The 21,471-nt window shown below is 40.3% G+C and overlaps 1 protein-coding gene across 2 annotated transcripts in view; it reads right to left on the minus strand.

Annotated features, from left to right (window-relative positions):
* The window catches only part of CCDC175 (coiled-coil domain containing 175), a 52,719-nt gene that overhangs the window by 737 nt on the left and 30,511 nt on the right, over positions 1–21,471 (minus strand). For both annotated transcript variants that reach the window (XM_075843575.1, XM_075843576.1), the window contains exons 8-19: positions 20,385–20,466; positions 16,519–16,655; positions 15,083–15,193; positions 14,921–14,992; positions 14,683–14,818; positions 7,241–7,372; positions 6,658–6,796; positions 6,473–6,552; positions 3,929–4,081; positions 3,520–3,622; positions 2,281–2,324; positions 1,326–1,473 (exon numbers count right to left, since the gene is read on the minus strand). In XM_075843575.1, coding sequence (XP_075699690.1) covers positions 1,326–1,473; positions 2,281–2,324; positions 3,520–3,622; positions 3,929–4,081; positions 6,473–6,552; positions 6,658–6,796; positions 7,241–7,372; positions 14,683–14,818; positions 14,921–14,992; positions 15,083–15,193; positions 16,519–16,655; positions 20,385–20,466 — 1,337 coding nt within the window. The remainder of the gene's footprint in view (positions 1–1,325; positions 1,474–2,280; positions 2,325–3,519; positions 3,623–3,928; positions 4,082–6,472; positions 6,553–6,657; positions 6,797–7,240; positions 7,373–14,682; positions 14,819–14,920; positions 14,993–15,082; positions 15,194–16,518; positions 16,656–20,384; positions 20,467–21,471) is intronic.

Below are 21,471 nucleotides of genomic sequence, written 5' to 3' on the forward strand. Positions count from 1 at the left end.
TCCCTAAATAGTCTGAGAAGGTGAGCACTGATTGGACACTGTCAGTCTGTGTATGATGAACACACACCCAACTGCAGTTGACAGAACTCTGTATTTCCTCTGTTATTCCTCCTACAAATTTTAAGAAAAGATGATCCAGAATTGTTGTTTTGGGGTATTTTATTTTAAGCATTTACTGAAACCTGTCAGGAGAGCTAACCGTTCCTATTTAATATATCTTTATAGTGCTTTAGTTGTTGTTGTTTTTTTAAATACAGTGCTCCATACTCCCTGCATAGACATAAAGACACTAGAGGGAACTTGCTGTATACGGTTTGCACATTGATCTCAATAATGCTTTGCTCACATCTGCATTCGGTGTTTCCATTGCTCTGCTTCGTTATAGGAGTCGAACAACTAAAATACCAGAAGCGTCAGATCCATTGCATGACGGACACCAACCGCACCCGATGCAACCCATTGACTTTAATGGTTTTCATTATGGTGTTCGTCGTTTCACCAGCCAAATTAGCGCAGCATGCTGAGCTATTTTGTACGCTATATTTTTTTTTTTTACCAGATCTGCGACTGAATCTCCCTTTAGGTGTGGTGACGGCAAAATGTTATCTTTTAACTGTGTATATCTATGCAGAGAATTTGGTACTCTGTATGAGAAAAACTGAACTCCAATCACGATAAAGATGTATTAAAGGGGACCTGTCACCTGTCATGAATACATCAGACTCCTGCCTCACATCGTTAGCGCCATTCTGCACGGTATAAACTGTAAGTTCTACAAAACTACTGCATATTTACACATAAGTGACAGATCGCAAGTAGTGCAATACGAGTGGATTCAATAATGCAGCGCTTTCCTAAAAGCAATGTACACTTTTGAACCCGAAAAAATATTTTTTCCAATAAATCAATATTTTTCAGTCGTAGCCTTTAAGTTCATTTACTACCAACACTTAAGAGCAAGTCGGTAGATACAACAATGCATTGGTTGGGCTTCGTTCACATCTGCGTCAGGGTCCCGTTCTGGTGGGAAGCTCCGACGGAACGTCAGAACGAGACTTTGACGCAGATGTGAATGGAGCCTTACTTACACTTGCTTCAAATGTCCTTAAAAACGAGTTCCCTTATGGACATGGCAGCAGCTTCCTCCAGCAATTACAACTCATTGATGGGGGCTCCACTAGCCAGTTCTCTACAAAGAGCTCACCATCAGATTGTCCTAGGGGGGACAACCCCTTTAATAAAATACTCACTGGTTTTTTCAAACTATTTCTGCAGAGTATAGGCAATAAACCATTCCCAAATCAGAATCCTATAGAATTATGTACCTGCTTTGCTTTCTAAAAGAGACGAGAGTCCAATATATTTCTCATTTAGAATATTATTTAGCAATCCAACCTTCTCCTCTCTGTTGCGAATTTTTCTTAAAAGCTCAACAATGGAATCCAGAATCTCTTGGTCTCTCTCCGAAAAATCCTGTAACCAAAGTTTTATTATTAAATCTTTATCAGTAATTGTTGTAATTGCAAAATTGCAAACGGGTGAAAGGGTATGTTCACACGGCCTATTTTCGGGCCGTAAATGGCTGAAAAATCGGAAGCAGAACGCCTCCAAACATCTGCCCATTGATTGCAATGGGAAAAACTGCATTCTGTTCCGATGGGCCGTTTTTTTACACGACCGTTTTGAAAAACCGCTGCGAAAAAGAAGTGCAGGTCACTTCTTGGGACGCAGCGAAAGTCAGGAGCTGTTTTCCCTTGAAAACGGCTCCATATTTTCTGATGTTTTTGACTCCGCGTGTGAACATACCCGAAAGGTTTATGCTCATCTCCGTGAATATCGAGTGGGATAACTCTATAACCATTTCATGACTGGGGCTGTTTTGGACTGTCAGCAGAACACTGTCCCCTCCCCCACACAGAGTGATTGACAGCTTTTCTTGCATGAGTTTGTAAATAGAAAGATCTGCCAAATACTCGGTGAGAAGGGCTCTAAGACCTTTTACTAGAAGTCCTAGAAGCAATTAAACAGTTTACGTGAAATACTGAATCAAATAATAGAAAACGATATATCCCCATGATCAGCGTCTTCCCTCTATCCTATATTATCCTCAGATAGATAAGACCTGACAGATCCACTTTACGAAAATAATTGAGGACAAACAAATTCCAGTTTCTTACTAACCTACTGCCTTCAAATATGTCTAACATTGACATTTAATAATGCGTTATCGGTTCCATTTAAATGTTTAGTTTAATAAAAAATACTGCAAGAAATACTTACAATACAGACAAAGTTGTCTTGGTCCCAACCTTCATGCAGGTGATCTGAAACGATACATACATTGTCAGATTTAGGCCCCATGCACACGAACGTGCTTTTGCGGCCACAATTCCCCCGAAAATCCACGGGAGAATTGTGGCCCCATTCATTCCTATGGGGCCATGCACACGACCGTGGTTTCCACAGTCCGTGCATGGCCCCAGAGCCCGGACCGCAGAAAGAATGGGCAAGCCTGATTACGGCCGTGTTCTGCGGTCCGGGCTCATTGAAAATAATGACCGTGGTCATGTGCACATTCCGCGATATGTGGGTGGCTCGCGGCTGATACTCCATGGCCGGCCCGAAAATCACGGCCGTGCACATGGATACGGTCGTGTGCATGAGGCCTTACTGTGTTCTTAGTAGGTGCATTGGTAACACTCCTGTAAAATAAAATTGTGCCCCCTAATGGTCCCTTTTTCTGCAAATGGTTTCTGCTCTTTAAACAAAATGTAACACTATGGAAAATATTTCTGCAGAAAGTTTTCTATTTCCGTAGTGTCCATCCTTTTCTCACACATTTTCTTTGTATAAATGAACATTTTAAACGTAGTAGTAATAGTAAGGCTTCGTTCACATCTGCGTCAGGGTCCCGTTCTGACAATTCGTCGGAGCTTCCCGTCAGAACGGGACCCTGACTGAAACAAATGGAAACGTAGGTTTCCATTTGCATCACCACTAATTTCAATGGTGACAGATTCGGTGCCAATAGTTTCCATTTGTCACAGTTGTGCAAGGGTTCCGTCGTTTTGATGGAATTAATACGGTAGTCTACTACGCTATTCGTTCCGTCAAAACGACGGAACCCTTGCACAACTGTGACAAATGGAAACTATTGGCACCGAATCTGTCACCATTGAAATTAGTGGTGATGCAAACGGAAACCTATGGTTCCTGTCAGGGTCCCGTTCTGACGGGTATTTTCGACGGGATGTCAGAACGGGATCCTGACGTAGATGTGAACGAAGCCTAAACTTTGAGACGACCATTCAAAATCGCTAGTGTCACAAAAAAACGTCTGAAAGTCAGGAGATGTTTTCTCTTGAAAACAGCTCCGTATTTTGAGACGTTTTTTACTGCGTTTGAACATTCCCTTCATGTTTATCCGAACTAGAAATTGATAAACATAATGAATTTATTTATATATGACTATATACTTATATAAAGGATTACGTAACTGCCACGTTCTCCACGACTTACCAATAAGAGATGCCTCATCGTTCTCTAGGTGTTTCGTAACGGATATGTGTTTTTGCGATTCGCTTATCATGGCACTGATATCTTCTTTATATTGTGCATTTTGCTGTTAAGGGATAATAATTCAGAACAATTATACATATATAATAGAGAGATATAAAATCCACTTCATGTCTCGTCAGAGACCCTCCATCATACTTTACACTGCAGCTTTTTCTGGTTGGCTGCTGTGTATAAGCACAAGCCCACCACAAGTCAGTGCATGGAGGGCTAATTTTCATATAAGAGGAAGAATAGAATAATTATATTCTACAAGAAGCTAAAACTCCAGTGAGAGAACGAGGTCTATCAGGTAATTGCCACACGTATTATGAAGAATTAACCCTTGATGAGGGGAGATCGTGGAACTCACCAATTTCAGCCTGCAGTTCTCCATTATGACAAGCTCAAGCCTTCTGTTTGTTTCATACATTTCTTTGTCAGTCTGCTTTAATGTTTCAAGATCACCCTGAAGTTTTTTGAAAGCCGAGTTTCTGAGAGCTTTTAGAGAAGCCTTTGTCATGTCCTGATGAAGTAATTTGAATATAATTACTATTATACATTACAATACATAGAGGGAGAACTGGGCAAAAACACGACATTGAAGTTAATGGAGACTGCAGTGAAAATGCTGTAAGTGCTTTGGCAAAATATTAAAAGCAGAGGTACTAAAACAGTTCACATGTCCGAAAGATGGACTCCGCTGGTCTCGGGAATCATGTACAACTGCCACATTACCCAATAACGTTCATAATACTGTCAAACATAAGTGCATGTGTTAAACCTTCAGTTCTTCATAGAGGACAATGCAGAATTTATGGGACTGTCTGCCATCTGCGAGGCTTGAGCATTTTGGCAAAAATTATTACAGAATTATTCAAAGAATTTTGAAGTGTAACTAAACTTTTAAAAAACTTTTGGCATGTCATAGTGACAGGGCTGGCGTCAGCACCCGGCAAATCCGGGCAAGTGCCGAGGGCCCACTACCCTTGGGGGAGCCCACTTGGCCGCCGGGTGCTGTCGCTCCCGTCATCACTGTCCATATATAGACAGTGATGTCAGGAGGAGAGAAGGAGTCCGTCTCTGGGGAAGCCCCTGACATCACAGTCCATATATGGACAGTGTTGTCAGGAGCAGAGCAGTGTCCCAGGCAGAGTGCTAGTAGCGCTCTGCCCGGGACTTTGGCTCTCGGTTTGCCCCTGACGTCACTAGCCTATATGGACAGTGATGTCAGGAGCAGAGCAGGAGTCCCAGGCAGAGTGCTAGTACTGCTCTGCCCGGGACTATGGCTTTGGGGTTGCCCCTGACAACACTGTCCATACATGGACAGTGACGTCAGGTGTTTCTCCTGAAGCGGAATCCCCAGCCAGAGCATTGGCAATGCTCTGTCTGGGGATTCCACTCATAGAGGGAACCCCAAAGGTGCTACCTACAGGAAGGGAGGCTGTGTGGCACTACCAGGGAGGGGGGATGTGTGGCACTACCTGGGAGGAGGGTGCTGTGTGGCACTACCCGGGAGGGAGGCTGTGTGGCACCACCCGGGTGGTGGGGGCTGTGTGGCACTACCTGGGAGGTGGGGGCTGTGTGGCACTACCTGGGAGGGGGGGCTGTGTAGCACTATCTACAGAGGGCACTAAATTCATTCTTCTATATGGGGGCTTAAACAGGGCCTAACGTCTATATGGGGGCACAAAGTGATGTTTTCTGCCATTTTACTGCCGCCGTGAGTTCCCCCGCAAAGGGGCCTACTAAGTCTGTGTCGCTCAAGGGCCCACATAAACCTGGAGTGGGCCCAGCATAGTGATATATCAGAAGTTTTGATCAGTGGGGGTCCGAGCACTGAGACTTCCACCGATCGCTAAAACGAAACAGCAGAAGCACTCTGGTGAGCATAGTGTCGCTTTGTTTCCTTGGAGCAGTGTACGGGCTCAATAGAAAGTATATGAGCACATACACCGTTCGCTCGGCTTTCTATAAAAAAAAGCCCATCAAAAACGAGCCAGCACAGCACTTACCCGAGTGCTTCTGGCACTTTGTTTTAGCGATCGGTGGGGGTCTCAGTGCTTGGACCGCCACCGATCAAAACTTCTGACATTTCAAACGTTTTTTAAAAGTTTAGTTACCCTTTAAGTGTAGTGCAAACCAAACCTTTAGGATACGTCCACACACAGCGTCAATACTGCAGAATTTCTGTGTGGAGATTACGCAGCGTTTTCGCAAGAGAAATTGAGATGCTGGAGATTGAGAATCCGCACCGCACTTCTTTTCTGCATATTTTTTCCACAGCGCCCCTTGTGCACATACGGTACCCTAAAACAACACTCCTGGCAGAACATACAATAGGCCTAATTTATCAAAACTGTCCTTATTGCCCTTAGCAACCAATCAGAGCTCAGTTTTCATTTCTTAAACTGCTCTGGAAAAATGAAAGCTGCACTGTGATTGTTTGCTATGGACAACAGGGCCAGTTTTTCCGTAAGATAGTTTTAATAAATGAGACCCATTAGGGAAAATGTATCAAACGGATGCAAAGCAAAACTGGAATAGTTGCCCATAGCAACCAATCGTTTGCAGCTTTCATTTTAAAACGGGGCTCTGAAAAACCAAAGCTTGAACCTGATTGGTTGCTAAGGACAACTACTCCATTTTTCCTTTTCACCAGTTTGGATAAATCTTTACCATTGTGTTTTGCCTAGCGCAGGGTTTGAGGGGCCGGTTCATGACAAAGGGATTGAAATAACAGCAAAAAGAGTAGTCATGCATCGCCCCTTCAGGCCCTGCACTATGTATAACACAGTCTATCAGTTTGCCAGGACTGTTCTTTTAAGGTTTGGTTCACACTACAGGTAAAATCATGTGAATAATGCCGTACAGGCTATGTATAGAATGAAAAAATGGTAATGTTCAATTACTTTACCTTTGCCTTACAGTTGGTTTCAATATCCTTGGTAATTCTGCTAATAGATCCCTCCATGGATTTCTGTTTGCCTTTCAAGGCTGTATAATAAAAGAAGATGTTGTCTGTTATTTACTGAATAATAACAGCAGGTGGCAGAAGAGTTCCCTATGATTCGCGCACATATATCCTGGTTAGATCCTTACCGCTGGCTCTCTTTTTAAGGTCTTCATAGTTGCGGTGCTCCTTGTTGTAAGTGTCCCCTGCCGCATTCATGAAGGGAATGTTCTTGGCCAGTTTCTCTTGCTCATTTTCCAGATTAGATATAGAATTCTTGATTTTCTCCTACAACAATATAAAGGAATAAAATGACGCTAAATTTTGGAAGACTACAAATAAATTTGCTTCTGAACTGAATACTCCGAGCATCATGTGTATTGCTGAATATTCTGAGCTCCTATAGCAGTGGTCACCGACCTGGGACCTGTTGCAAGACTACAACTCCCAGGTACAACTGGCAGCATGCCCGCAGCTGTCAGGGTATGCTGTAAGATGTCGTCTTTCAACAGCTGGAGACCACAGGTTGGAGACTACTGCCCTATTGAAAACCAGTCAGATCCCTCTTTTCATTTTTTAATCTGCGCTGGAAAATTGACAGCTGGAATTTGTTGCTTTTTTGTTGATTTGTTGCTTTTTTGTTGATTTGTTGCTTTTTTGTTGATTTGTTGCTTTTTTGTTGATTTGTTGCTTTTTTTTTGGTCTGCATCAGTTCTATCCATTTCACCTTACCTCCAGGTCTTCTATCTGATCCTTAAGACTTTGTACTTGACTAGAATATTCCTTGCTTGCTCTTGCCTGTTCTTCATTTATGCTGCAGATCTCCCTGTTCCATTTCTCAATTTCTCTCTGGAGACGGCTGCCCTAGAAACACAAAAATAGGGAAAGATTTACATCTCAGCATCTCCATCTTCTATATATAGGTGACACTTTGTGTTTTCCATATACATATATTGAATTTCTGACATGTAGATCCAGCATGGCTAAAACACAAAACAAAATGGCGACTTTAACTCTATTATTAATATCTGCCTAGGGCGTTAATTGCGGATTATGGAAAATCAGAGAAGAATTTTAGAGTTGAAGCTGAGGTCTTGGATATGTAATATTAATGCTCTGGGACTGTATACATAGTTGTTGTTGTTATTTGTGTCTCAGTGATGTCACATATTGTTGGTTTGTCTTCTCCGGTTATCTAGAAGACTGGCACAGAGTCTCATTTTACCAGTACGGTCTTCATTTTAGTTCCTCAAAGCATCAAGGAAGGTGGTGTTGACAACATATTTAACATTCACTTTGAAGTGTTCAATGCTTTGTTTGTCTTACAGCGGAGCTACAGGTGAAGCTAAAGCTCGCCATACACTTTAGATAGCTGTTGGCCAAACGATCATTCGTCCGACAGCTATTCAATAGGGAGAAAGCCACTTCCAGACTCCTCCAACAGCGACTTATTTACAAACGAACAAATGGATCGAGCACGTTGAAAATCAACATGCCCGACCCTTCTCTCCCCTGACATTTGCTGTTAGGGGAGAGTCGGGACCCCACCATACACATTAGATGGTCAGCCGGTCCCACCGAAATCGGCGTGTTTGGTCAACATAAATCTAATGTGTATGGCCGGCTTAAGCCCTTATTCACATGACAGGGTTTCCCGGCCGCATGACGGCCATTCATAAATCGGCCGTCACCCGGCTGCATTAGGAACAATAGACTCCTATCCTTCCACTTCTGACAGGCAAAATCCCATTAGATTACCTTTCACATGGATAGGGGTTGCCCAGTTTAAGTAGCAATTCCCTAATATAATGTTATTATCATACATTTTTCCTACAGATCTCTCAGCAGATTATGGCTGGAATCACACATGCAGCTTTCATGGCAATTTTTGATGCAGTTTTTTTTTTTGTCTTTTTGGATGCAGTTCTGTCTTTGGCACAAAAAATTGCATCAAAAACTGCCAGGAAAACTGACTGCGTGATTCCAGCCTAAGGCCAGGATCACAAACTCAGTTTTCATGCAGTTTTTTCTGTAGCCAAAGCCAGAAGTGGATCTGAAAGGAAGGAAAGATATAAAGAAAAGACTGATGCATCACTTTTGTATCAATTCCTATTTGGTTAAAAACAGAAGCATAAACTGCATCAAAACTGCGTGTGTGATCTTGACCTAAAAGATGTTTTATAGCAGCCTGAAGCCTGCCTTCCATTCACAGATCATAGGCTGCCATATTGCCGTTTTAGAAATAAAGCAGAATGGTATTGGAATTTCCTTGGAGTTCTTTATTTTATTATAATGCTCCTACGGTTAACTGTAGTGATTCTGATAATAACATTATATGATGTGTAATCACAGTCAATGTACAGCCATGTAATAGATGTAACCCCCATGTAATAGATGTAACCCCCATGTAATAGATGTAACCCCCATGTAATAGATGTAACCCCCATCTAATAGATGTAACCCCCATCTAATAGATGTAACCCCCATGTAATAGATGTAACCCCCATGTAATAGATGTAACCCCATGTAATAGATGTAACCCCCATGTAATAGATGTAACCCCCATGTAATAGATGTAACCCCCATGTAATAGATGTAACCCCCATCTAATAGATGTAACCCCATGTAATAGATGTAACCCCATGTAATAGATGTAACCCTAATGTAATAGATGTAACCCTAATGTAATAGATGTAACCCCCATGTAATAGATGTAACCCCCATGTAATAGATGTAACCCTAATGTAATAGATGTAACCCCCATCTAATAGATGTAACCCCCATCTAATAGATGTAACCCCCATCTAATAGATGTAACCCCCATGTAATAGATGTAACCCCCATCTAATAGATGTAACCCCCATGTAATAGATGTAACCCCCATCTAATAGATGTAACCCCCATCTAATAGATGTAACCCCCATCTAATAGATGTAACCCCCATGTAATAGATGTAACCCCCATGTAATAGATGTAACCCCCATGTAATAGATGTAACCCTAATGTAATAGATGTAACCCCCATGTAATAGATGTAACCCCCATGTAATAGATGTAACCCCCATGTAATAGCTGTAACCCCCATCTAATAGATGTAACCCCATGTAATAGATTTAACCCCCATGTAATAGATGTAACCCCATGTAATAGATGTAACCCTAATGTAATAGATGTAACCCCCATGTAATAGATGTAACCCCCATGTAATAGCTGTAAACCCCATGTAATAGATGTAACCCCCATGTAATAGATGTAACCCCCATGTAATAGATGTAACCCCCATCTAATAGATGTAACCCCCATGTAATAGATGTAACCCCCATCTAATAGATGTAACCCCCATGTAATAGCTGTAACCCCCATCTAATAGATGTAACCCCCATGTAATAGCTGTAACCCCCATCTAATAGATGTAACCCCATGTAATAGATGTAACCCCCATGTAATAGATGTAACCCCATGTAATAGATGTAACCCTAATGTAATAGATGTAACCCCCATGTAATAGCTGTAACCCCCATGTAATAGATGTAACCCCCATGTAATAGATGTAACCCCCATCTAATAGATGTAACCCCCATCTAATAGATGTAACCCCCATTTAATAGATGTAACCCCCATGTAATAGATGTAACCCCCATGTAATAGCTGTAACCCCCATCTAATAGATGTAACCCCATGTAATAGATGTAACCCCCATGTAATAGATGTAACCCCATGTAATAGATGTAACCCTAATGTAATAGATGTAACCCCCATGTAATAGCTGTAACCCCCATGTAATAGATGTAACCCCCATGTAATAGATGTAACCCCCATCTAATAGATGTAACCCCCATTTAATAGATGTAACCCCCATGTAATAGCTGTAACCCCATCTAATAGATGTAACCCCCATCTAATAGATGTAACCCCCATGTAATAGCTGTAACCCCCATCTAATAGATGTAACCCCCATCTAATAGATGTAACCCCCATTTAATAGATGTAACCCCCATGTAATAGATGTAACCCCCATGTAATAGCTGTAACCCCCATCTAATAGATGTAACCCCATGTAATAGATGTAACCCCCATGTAATAGATGTAACCCCATGTAATAGATGTAACCCTAATGTAATAGATGTAACCCCCATGTAATAGCTGTAACCCCCATGTAATAGATGTAACCCCCATGTAATAGATGTAACCCCCATCTAATAGATGTAACCCCCATTTAATAGATGTAACCCCCATGTAATAGCTGTAACCCCATCTAATAGATGTAACCCCCATCTAATAGATGTAACCCCCATGTAATAGCTGTAACCCCCATCTAATAGATGTAACCCCCATGTAATAGATGTAACCCCCATGTAATAGATGTAACCACCATGTAATAGATGTAACCCCCATGTAATAGCTGTAACCCCCATGTAATAGATGTAACCCCCATGTAATAGATGTAACCCCCATGTAATAGATGTAACCCCCATGTAATAAATGTAACCCCCATGTAATAGATGTAACCCCCATGTAATAGATGTAACACCCATGTAATAGATGTAACCCCCATGTAATAGATGTAACCCCCATGTAATAGATGTAACCCCCATCTAATAGATGTAACCCCCATGTAATAGCTGTAACCCCCATGTAATAGATGTAACCCCCATCTAATAGATGTAACCCCCATGTAATAGATGTAACCCCCATGTAATAGATGTAACCCCCATGTAATAGATGTAACCCCCATGTAATAGATGTAACCCCCATCTAATAGATGTAACCCCCATCTAATAGATGTAACCCCCATGTAATAGATGTAACCCCCATCTAATAGATGTAACCCCCATCTAATAGATGTAACCCCCATGTAATAGCTGTAACCCCCATCTAATAGATGTAACCCCCATGTAATAGATGTAACCCCCATGTAATAGATGTAACCCCCATGTAATAGATGTAACCCCATGTAATAGATGTAACCCCCATGTAATAGCTGTAACCCCCATCTAATAGATGTAACCCCATGTAATAGATGTAACCCCCATGTAATAGATGTAACCCCCATGTAATAAATGTAACCCCCATGTAATAGATGTAACCCCATGTAATAGATGTAACCCCCATGTAATAGATGTAACCCCCATGTAATAGATGTAACCCCCATGTAATAGCTGTAACCCCCATCTAATAGATGTAACCCCCATGTAATAGCTGTAACCCCCATGTAATAGATGTAACCCCCATGTAATAGATGTAACCCCCATGTAATAGATGTAACCCCCATGTAATAGATGTAACCCCATGTAATAGATGTAACCCCCATGTAATAGATGTAACCCCCATGTAATAAATGTAACCCCCATGTAATAGATGTAACCCCCATGTAATAGATGTAACCCCCATGTAATAGATGTAACCCCCATCTAATAGATGTAACCCCCATGTAATAGATGTAACCCCCATCTAATAGATGTAACCCCCATGTAATAGATGTAACCCCCATCTAATAGATGTAACCCCATGTAATAGATGTAACCCCCATGTAATAGATGTAACCCCATGTAATAGATGTAACCCTAATGTAATAGATGTAACCCCCATGTAATAGATGTAACCCCCATGTAATAGATGTAACCCTAATGTAATAGATGTAACCCCATCTAATAGATGTAGCCCCCATCTAATAGATGTAACCCCCATGTAATAGATGTAACCCCCATCTAATAGATGTAACCCCCATGTAATAGATGTAACCCCCATGTAATAGATGTAACCCCCATCTAATAGATGTAACCCCCATGTAATAGATGTAACCCCATGTAATAGATGTAACCCCCATGTAATAGATGTAACCCCATGTAATAGATGTAACCCTAATGTAATAGATGTAACCCCCATGTAATAGATGTAACCCCCATGTAATAGATGTAACCCTAATGTAATAGATGTAACCCCCATCTAATAGATGTAACCCCCATGTAATAGATGTAACCCCCATCTAATAGATGTAACCCCCATGTAATAGCTGTAACCCCCATCTAATAGATGTAACCCCATGTAATAGATTTAACCCCCATGTAATAGATGTAACCCCATGTAATAGATGTAACCCTAATGTAATAGATGTAACCCCCATGTAATAGATGTAACCCCCATGTAATAGATGTAACCCTAATGTAATAGATGTAACCCCCATGTAATAGATGTAACCCCCATGTAATAGCTGTAAACCCCATGTAATAGATGTAACCCCCATGTAATAGATGTAACCCCCATGTAATAGATGTAACCCCCATCTAATAGATGTAACCCCCATGTAATAGATGTAACCCCCATCTAATAGATGTAACCCCCATGTAATAGCTGTAACCCCCATCTAATAGATGTAACCCCATGTAATAGATGTAACCCTAATGTAATAGATGTAACCCCCATGTAATAGCTGTAACCCCCATGTAATAGATGTAACCCCCATGTAATAGATGTAACCCCCATCTAATAGATGTAACCCCCATCTAATAGATGTAACCCCCATTTAATAGATGTAACCCCCATGTAATAGATGTAACCCCCATGTAATAGCTGTAACCCCCATCTAATAGATGTAACCCCATGTAATAGATGTAACCCCCATGTAATAGATGTAACCCCATGTAATAGATGTAACCCTAATGTAATAGATGTAACCCCCATGTAATAGCTGTAACCCCCATGTAATAGATGTAACCCCCATGTAATAGATATAACCCCCATCTAATAGATGTAACCCCCATTTAATAGATGTAACCCCCATGTAATAGCTGTAACCCCATCTAATAGATGTAACCCCCATCTAATAGATGTAACCCCCATGTAATAGCTGTAACCCCCATCTAATAGATGTAACCCCCATGTAATAGATGTAACCCCCATGTAATAGATGTAACCACCATGTAATAGATGTAACCCCCATGTAATAGCTGTAACCCCCATGTAATAGATGTAACCCCCATGTAATAGATGTAACCCCCATGTAATAGATGTAACCCCCATGTAATAAATGTAACCCCCATGTAATAGATGTAACCCCCATGTAATAGATGTAACCCCCATGTAATAGATGCAACACCCATGTAATAGATGTAACCCCCATGTAATAGATGTAACCCCCATGTAATAGATGTAACCCCCATCTAATAGATGTAACCCCCATGTAATAGCTGTAACCCCCATCTAATAGATGTAACCCCCATGTAATAGATGTAACCCCCATGTAATAGATGTAACCCCCATGTAATAGATGTAACCCCCATGTAATAGATGTAACCCCCATCTAATAGATGTAACCCCCATCTAATAGATGTAACCCCCATCTAATAGATGTAACCCCCATCTAATAGATGTAACCCCCATCTAATAGATGTAACCCCCATGTAATAGATGTAACCCCCATATAATAGATGTAACCCCATGTAATAGATGTAACCCCCATGTAATAGATGTAACCCCCATCTAATAGATGTAACCCCATGTAATAGATGTAACCCCCATGTAATAGATGTAACCCCCATGTAATAAATGTAACCCCCATGTAATAGATGTAACCCCATGTAATAGATGTAACCCCCATGTAATAGATGTAACCCCCATGTAATAGATGTAACCCCCATGTAATAGATGTAACCCCCATGTAATAGCTGTAACCCCCATCTAATAGATGTAACCCCCATGTAATAGATGTAACCCCCATGTAATAGATGTAACCCCCATGTAATAGATGTAACCCCCATGTAATAGATGTAACCCCATGTAATAGATGTAACCCCCATGTAATAGATGTAACCCCCATGTAATAAATGTAACCCCCATGTAATAGATGTAACCCCCATGTAATAGATGTAACCCCCATGTAATAGATGTAACCCCATGTAATAGATGTAACCCCCATGTAATAGATGTAACCCCATGTAATAGATGTAACCCCCATGTAATAGATGTAACCCCCATGTAATAGATGTAACCCCCATGTAATAGATGTAACCCCCATGATCAAGCGGTCCATTACCGTATAATGAGAAGAATGGAATATGACTCCTAGAATCCCTAATTTGGCCATATATGAAGTATTCTGAACATAGACGCAATGACAAACGGGCAGATGCATTAACCAAACTGGACTTCTATAGGGTCATTGGACTTTTGATTTACCTCATTTGTTAAAAATGCTTTCTTACTATGTCCATTTTGAATTCTTTTCTTCATTTCAGTCATAAACGCTTCTTCAGACAGTTTCCAAAGCTCCGTCTCCTTTGTCACTTCATCTTTTTTAATCTGGATACTCATTCTGAATAAAAATACAGAATAAGGCAAATTATTAAGATACTGAAAACATCCCTAAAATAACGCAGTATTGCCAAGGAATCTAAAGAGAATCTTCACACCAAACCTCTTTTGACGTTCGCTCGCCAGATTCTCCTTGAAATCCTCCACGTGTGTGGCGAGCTGCTGGGTGGAAATTCTATCGATACAGAATGACATAGTAATAAGTGTTATACGTTGTACGTATGTCACAATCATGCAAATGTATTGTTATTTTACAGTGACGTACCTCATACTTTCGAACAGCTTTTCAGTGTCTTGTTCCATTTCGGTCAACTCCATTTTTAACTTTCCTAAAAGATCCTGTTTTTCATCGAGGACTGATCCTGATTTTTCAAGTCTTTAAAAATGAAAACATACGGATTAATATTGTGTTTTTAACTTGCACCTTGCAATGTCATTCTCAAACTCTATATGAATGGATTTTCTCGTCTGGAGTTCCCTATCGGTGGAGAGAAAAAAATTCATATAGAGGAATTATTTATTAGGGAACCCTTGACCAGCACAGACAGTCCCATAATTTACATAAACCGTCTTGACAGTTTATAAAGTTGAAGTTAGGATAAAGTGTCAGTGCATCAATCTATGATAGGTAACCCTAGCCTTACCCATAGCAACAGCAAAAAAGTAACTCAGTACTTGCTCCTCCACATGGACCCAAACGCGCGTTTCGCTTCCAGAGCTTCCTCAGGGGCTGTGTGGAAGCACCGGAAGCGAAACGCGCGTTGGGGTCCATGTGGAGGAGCAAGTACTGAGTTACTTTTTTGCTGTTGCTATGGGTAAGGCTAGGGTTACCTATCATAGATTGATGCACTGACACTTTATCCTAACTCCCCCCCTCTTTGTACCATAGAATTCAGATGTTTATGGGGATTATGGACTAAGAATTTACATTTTTAGTAATTTGGCTATAAGCTCTGCTTGTTCTCTTGTGTATGGTTCATGATATGGAGCTGCCTTTGTGGTAAATGATGGGGGGATGTTTTTGTTGCAAACAGTGCTCAGCCCACATTATAACTGCTTTTGGAGTTTATATAGTGATTAAAAAAAAAGAATGGGTGGTTTTAAAATGTTATATTGATGCACTACCTTGTAAAATATAATGAGGGCAAATGGTATTTATATAGACGAATACATTTTTTTTCTACGCTAACATGTGTTGATTATATCCTGGAATATACATTTATTGTTCTCTGAGTTTTTCATATTATTCATAATCTAAGATGGCACGGTGGAATATTTTTAGGGTTATTAATTGCATAGTTATATTTGTGGATTATTCCATACCTTTCCATCATAACCAGCATTCCGTTTTTCTGCAATTTGTGCTATTGGATCTGATCAGAAGGGCTAGCCTGCGCTCCCTATGATCCGGTTACCGGTTCACCGGTTGTCCTTCCTTGGACCACTTTTGGTAGGTTCTAACCACTGTATACTGGGAACATTTCACAAGACCTGCAGCTTTAAAGATGCTCTTAACCAGTCATCTAGCGATCTCAATTTGGCCCTTGTCAAAGTCACAGATTCGTACACTGGCTTCTTTTTCCTGCTTCTAACAACTATCAACTTAAAGAACTGACTGTGAGTCCCCTGGCAGTGCTTTTAATATTATGGCTGATCAATGGATGGATAGACAGACGTTATATGAAACAAGTACAATCCTACTGTTTCGACATGTCTCGCTTTATGGCATGCTGCATGTCTTCTTCCTCGGAGGCCATCTGGTATTTTTTCTTTAAATCTTTGTGCCTCTCCGTCAGAGACTCATGTAAGATTTCAGCAGTGTCCATTTGCTCATCTAACTAGAAGTTAAAAAAAAAGAAAATTATATGAATGACAACATACTAAAGCCAATGTAAATCTGTGTAAGACTAGGATTTCCAGTAATAATTTATTAAGTATCATGTAATGATATACAAGAAGATGGAAATTCATAAAACATGCCATAAAATATGTATAATGAAGAAAGCACAAGTAGAATTTGGGTGTGTTCATACACGCGGCAGATTTGTTACAAAATTTTTTTGCGACCAAATATCGGTTCCATTCATCTTAATGGGGTTGATTTGGCAGCAAGCGCATGGATTTCTGCAAGTGCCATACAGACGAACGGGACAGTAAATGCTATTTCTGCAACGTAGCTGCCACGTGTGAATACTGCCTGACATATACAGGCTCGTCGTATAACTCATTTTAGGGGTTGGAATACAAAGTTGCCTCTGACAATGGCCATAGGTGAACAGAAAACAAGATTGTTCAGGACTTGCAATGCTATTTAGCAAACCTCCATAATATAAAAGCTCTCTATAGCAACTCACTATTATATTCTGTCTACAGAGTTGAAATGTCAGTGCAATGTAAATCTCAGTTTTTTGCCTTGTGAAATATTAATCGGTGACATTTTGTGAAGCTGCTTTCTTTATCTATTTTTATTTTAAAGCTAGACACAAACCGGACCATTGCCAAGCCATAGGAAGTCACCAGGCACCCTTTAAATTTGTGCAATGAAAGGTCAGATTTTGCTGACTCGTTTTGATAAAAGCCTTTTGCTATTGACTTAGGGGGGACAACAAAAAGTGAGGGTCCTACGGGACAAAGACAGTATAACATAAGAAAGGAGAGAAATAAAATAAAATGACATAATTCAATTAATACTTCTAGAGTCAGGTTGGGGATACACAATGACATTTGCAATACAACAGGCTGTGGAACTGCACAGCCTCACGTCTATTGAACAACATCGATTGCAAATTTGGCATGATTACTGCAGAGAATCTGCCAGGTGGGTAAAGGTTCTTTTACACGGCCCGATATTGGCCATAAAAACAAGGGCAGATTGAGATGCTGTATCGCCGATCGGCGCTCATTTCCTCCAGTCACAAGGAGCAAAGATCAGTAATTTATGGGATCGAACGATCGCTACTACGATCATTCGTCTCCCCATGCATTTGAACAGGAAGATGTGCTGCCAACTTCCCCAAATTTTAAAAAAGTGGCCTGGCTTAACGGGGAAGGGTAAGGGCTTAAAATGCGCCAAACAAAAGCAAAGTATCCTTTTACTCGGCTTGATATGGGCTGTGAAAACGAGCGCCGATCGATGAGACAGCTCTTTGATTGGCGCTCATTTGATCTTTCCACAAGAAGCTATGACCGGTAATATATGGGGAAAATCGACCGTTACTGCAATCGCTCGTCTCCATACATTTCCATCAAGTTGGCCGCAAATCTTCCTGTTAACACAGGGAGATGGGCTGACGACCAGTGATTATTTTATTGGCCACACAAAAGATTTGATCAGCCAACAAACGAGTTTGTTTGTTCATCGGCTGCTCGTTGCCCTGTTTACGCAGGGAAATGATCAGGAACGAGAGTTTATATGAACGCTCATTTACTCAATCATTGGCCTATGTAAAAGGGCCTTTAGACTGGCCGATGAGAGTACCGGAGGATCCTACTTAGGCCCAGGCTCTGACACAAAAATTTAGAAAGTAACCCCGTTTGGAACCGACTTGAACCAATCACTTGCCACTGGCGTCTATTTCTTATTAGTTCATTCACAACCTATTGATAACCTATTAGACCTTATGGATTATATGTCCAGTGGGTGCCACGATAACAACAAAGTGGACTTTTCCGGTTGTTTTTTTGTATTTGATTACTAGTGTCGATTTTTTTTCCTTTGTGCATCTTGGGTTCTCTGTATGTGCATGGTTATAAATGTTTGTAATGCTATGGGCTGAAGATACAGTCGGATGAGCTTGTGCATCCGATGCAATGTGAATGTGCCAGTTTAAGTGATGTTAAAAAACATTCTTGTGCCTATTTTATAGTCACTTTAAAATACTATATTAGAGTCCTTTTGACTTATGCTGTAAAACCATCCCTAGTGCCAACGGTAAGGGTTTCTGTACAAGCTTGGCTTTCCCTTCTTTCGACTACCTCTACTAATACCAGGGGAGATCCTATTCCCATACCTTGTTCTTGAATTGCTAATCCCCAACTTGAAAGTTCAGACCTGGTTGGGTTATGGTATTAATTATGTCTCAGAGTTATTCAATGGAGATAGTATAAGATCGTTCTCAGATTTAGTGTCTACACGTCATATCCCACAAAGTGAAATGTTTCGGTACGTGCAGATAACATCTTACTTAGTTAATTCTCCTATTACTACGGTTTCTTTGCCACAATTTATATGTACTCATCTCTCTAATCCTAGCAAAGGGGAATTAAACTTTACTAAGCGTATATACAAATGCTTCAACCGAGACGTGGAGATTACTAAGCGGGCCCATTTTCTAAATTGGGAGAAGGATATCGGCAGGATTTTTACCATTGGGCAATGGACTGTGGCAATTAAGTGGACTCCCTTTGCATGAATGTATTGGAAGTATACCATAAATTGCTGATGAGATGGTACTATACGCCTTCCAAGTCAGCTAGAATTTACCCCCATTCGTCAGATCTATGCTGGCGAGGATGTGGTCAGTTGGGTTCCCTTTACCATATTTTTATTTTTTATTGGAGCTGCCCCCTTATATTGACATTGTGGGATGATGTGTTTCAACTTCTCTCATCGCTCTTGTGTATTAACGTCACTAAAGATCCAGCTTTGGCCCTGTTCTCTTTGGGAGTAGAGGATCTTCCCACTAACGTTAGACGTTTGGTATGCCATGTATTTCTCACTACTAAACTTTTGATTGCCAAAGCTTGGAAATCCTCCACGTCTCCACCTTGTAATGAGGTGATAAAGATGGTATCTAACCATTGTGTTTATGAACGTTTATTTGACCTCAGAAGTAATAGCTATGTTTTCTTTCCTAATCTTTGGAACCCATGGATACATCGTTTTGTTGACCGTAGAGATCATGTACCTACGATAGGTTAATTTCCTTTTCCCTTTCTTTCCTTACCCTCTTTTTGCCTTCTTTTCCTTTAGTTCTTATACTTTTTATTTGTCATTTGAACGGAAATATATTTTTGCATGTCATGCTGCTCAGAACTTGTTCAATATGTAAAACTTATACTATAATATGTTATTTTGAAATTTCAATACAAATTTATTGATTCAAAAATAAATACTATATTAGGGAATTACATTGTGATTCCCTATAACAATATTATTATCGGAATATCTCATTACAAGAAAGGGGCGATTTTACTAATAAGCCTGCTAAGGATGTACATAAGATACAGGCAGTCCATGCAGTTGATATGGAGCCCGGGAAAAGGTGTGCAGCACAGGTTGGTCTCATATTCAGACGGACGTGGGGAAACTCGGACGTGATAAACATGACGTTTTTCACGTTCGAGGTGCCCCAGTGCGGGTTCCGTTTTCAGGGATCCCCATAGACTTGAGTGATAATAATAATATATTTATAATACAATTCCTTAGAAATAATATTTAAGGTCATTATAAGCTTGACTTTAATATAATGGCAGGGGCTCAAACCTAGATCAATGTGATTATATCATATAACTAATAACTATATGGTACATCATTTGTATACTGTGTTGCATTACTGTATTTTTACCTTTGATATTTCATCCTTCAAAGAATTGCTTTGATTATAAAAATATTCTTTCTTATTTGCCATGCGCAGCTCTAATATGTCTCTAAAAGTAAAAAAAAAAGAGATTTTTTTAAATTCATGTTTTTAGAAAGCGTCCACTTTAAGACGGTGAACTATGATAAAGGAAAGGCTTGAAGTTTCCATCACAGATTTTTTCCTTTTGTTTGTCTAAATTCGGGTCTGCTTTGAGGTTGAAGGGGGTTTTCCAGGAGGATGTAACGTATATGAAAAATGTTGTATTATGGCAAGCTGTATTAATCATCGGATTATCGGAAGTAATAAAATATTCACCTATTCCGTACTGACCGATGTTATGTTGTCTGTAAGGTTTACAATATAAGAACTGAATGTGGGTAGGACTGCTGCAGTCTGAGTGACAGCTCTAGTCTAAAGTCCTGTTGTATGGTACTGTGCTAGGAGATCAGCAAACACAGTGCTATCAGTATAAGAAACGTGGCATATACAGTATATATGTATATATGTATATGTGTATGATGATGACGATAACAGAAAGTAGCTCCTAACTGAAGCTGCAGGGAGTGAGGGTGAAGACTTTCCTCCTCTGCCTAAGGACAGGCATGGAGTGAAGAAACCATGGATATTTGGGACGTAATGTACATAAGCAAATTGTTTATTCACTTTCTGACAGGGTAACCTCATGTCAACTGTCCCACTACTAGGTCTAACATGGTCTAATATGAAATCATCTTAGCGCAGCATTATAGCCCGCTAAAGGCAGAAATTTATTAAATATGTATAATGATTAAATAAGTAATTTATTAAGAAAGGTCCACCTATGTAACCATTTTTTTGTATTGTTCTATTCAATCTAAAATGAAGAATGAAGCAGCTTTGCAAATAGTCTTGATTACAAATCTCTTATTGTTTTGTGTCTACAGCTCCTATGCAGACCTATATATCGCCATGGTAACAGACTACAAACAAGCTATGTGTAGTCTGATCCTGCACTCATATTAACATTCATCTGTCCATGACTTCTCGCTAAGTAGGGGACAAATAGAAAGGTGTATGACTACAGGATCAGACT

Source organism: Rhinoderma darwinii, chromosome 12 (assembly GCF_050947455.1).
Source record: "Rhinoderma darwinii isolate aRhiDar2 chromosome 12, aRhiDar2.hap1, whole genome shotgun sequence".
NCBI classification, from domain to species: domain Eukaryota; kingdom Metazoa; phylum Chordata; class Amphibia; order Anura; family Rhinodermatidae; genus Rhinoderma; species Rhinoderma darwinii.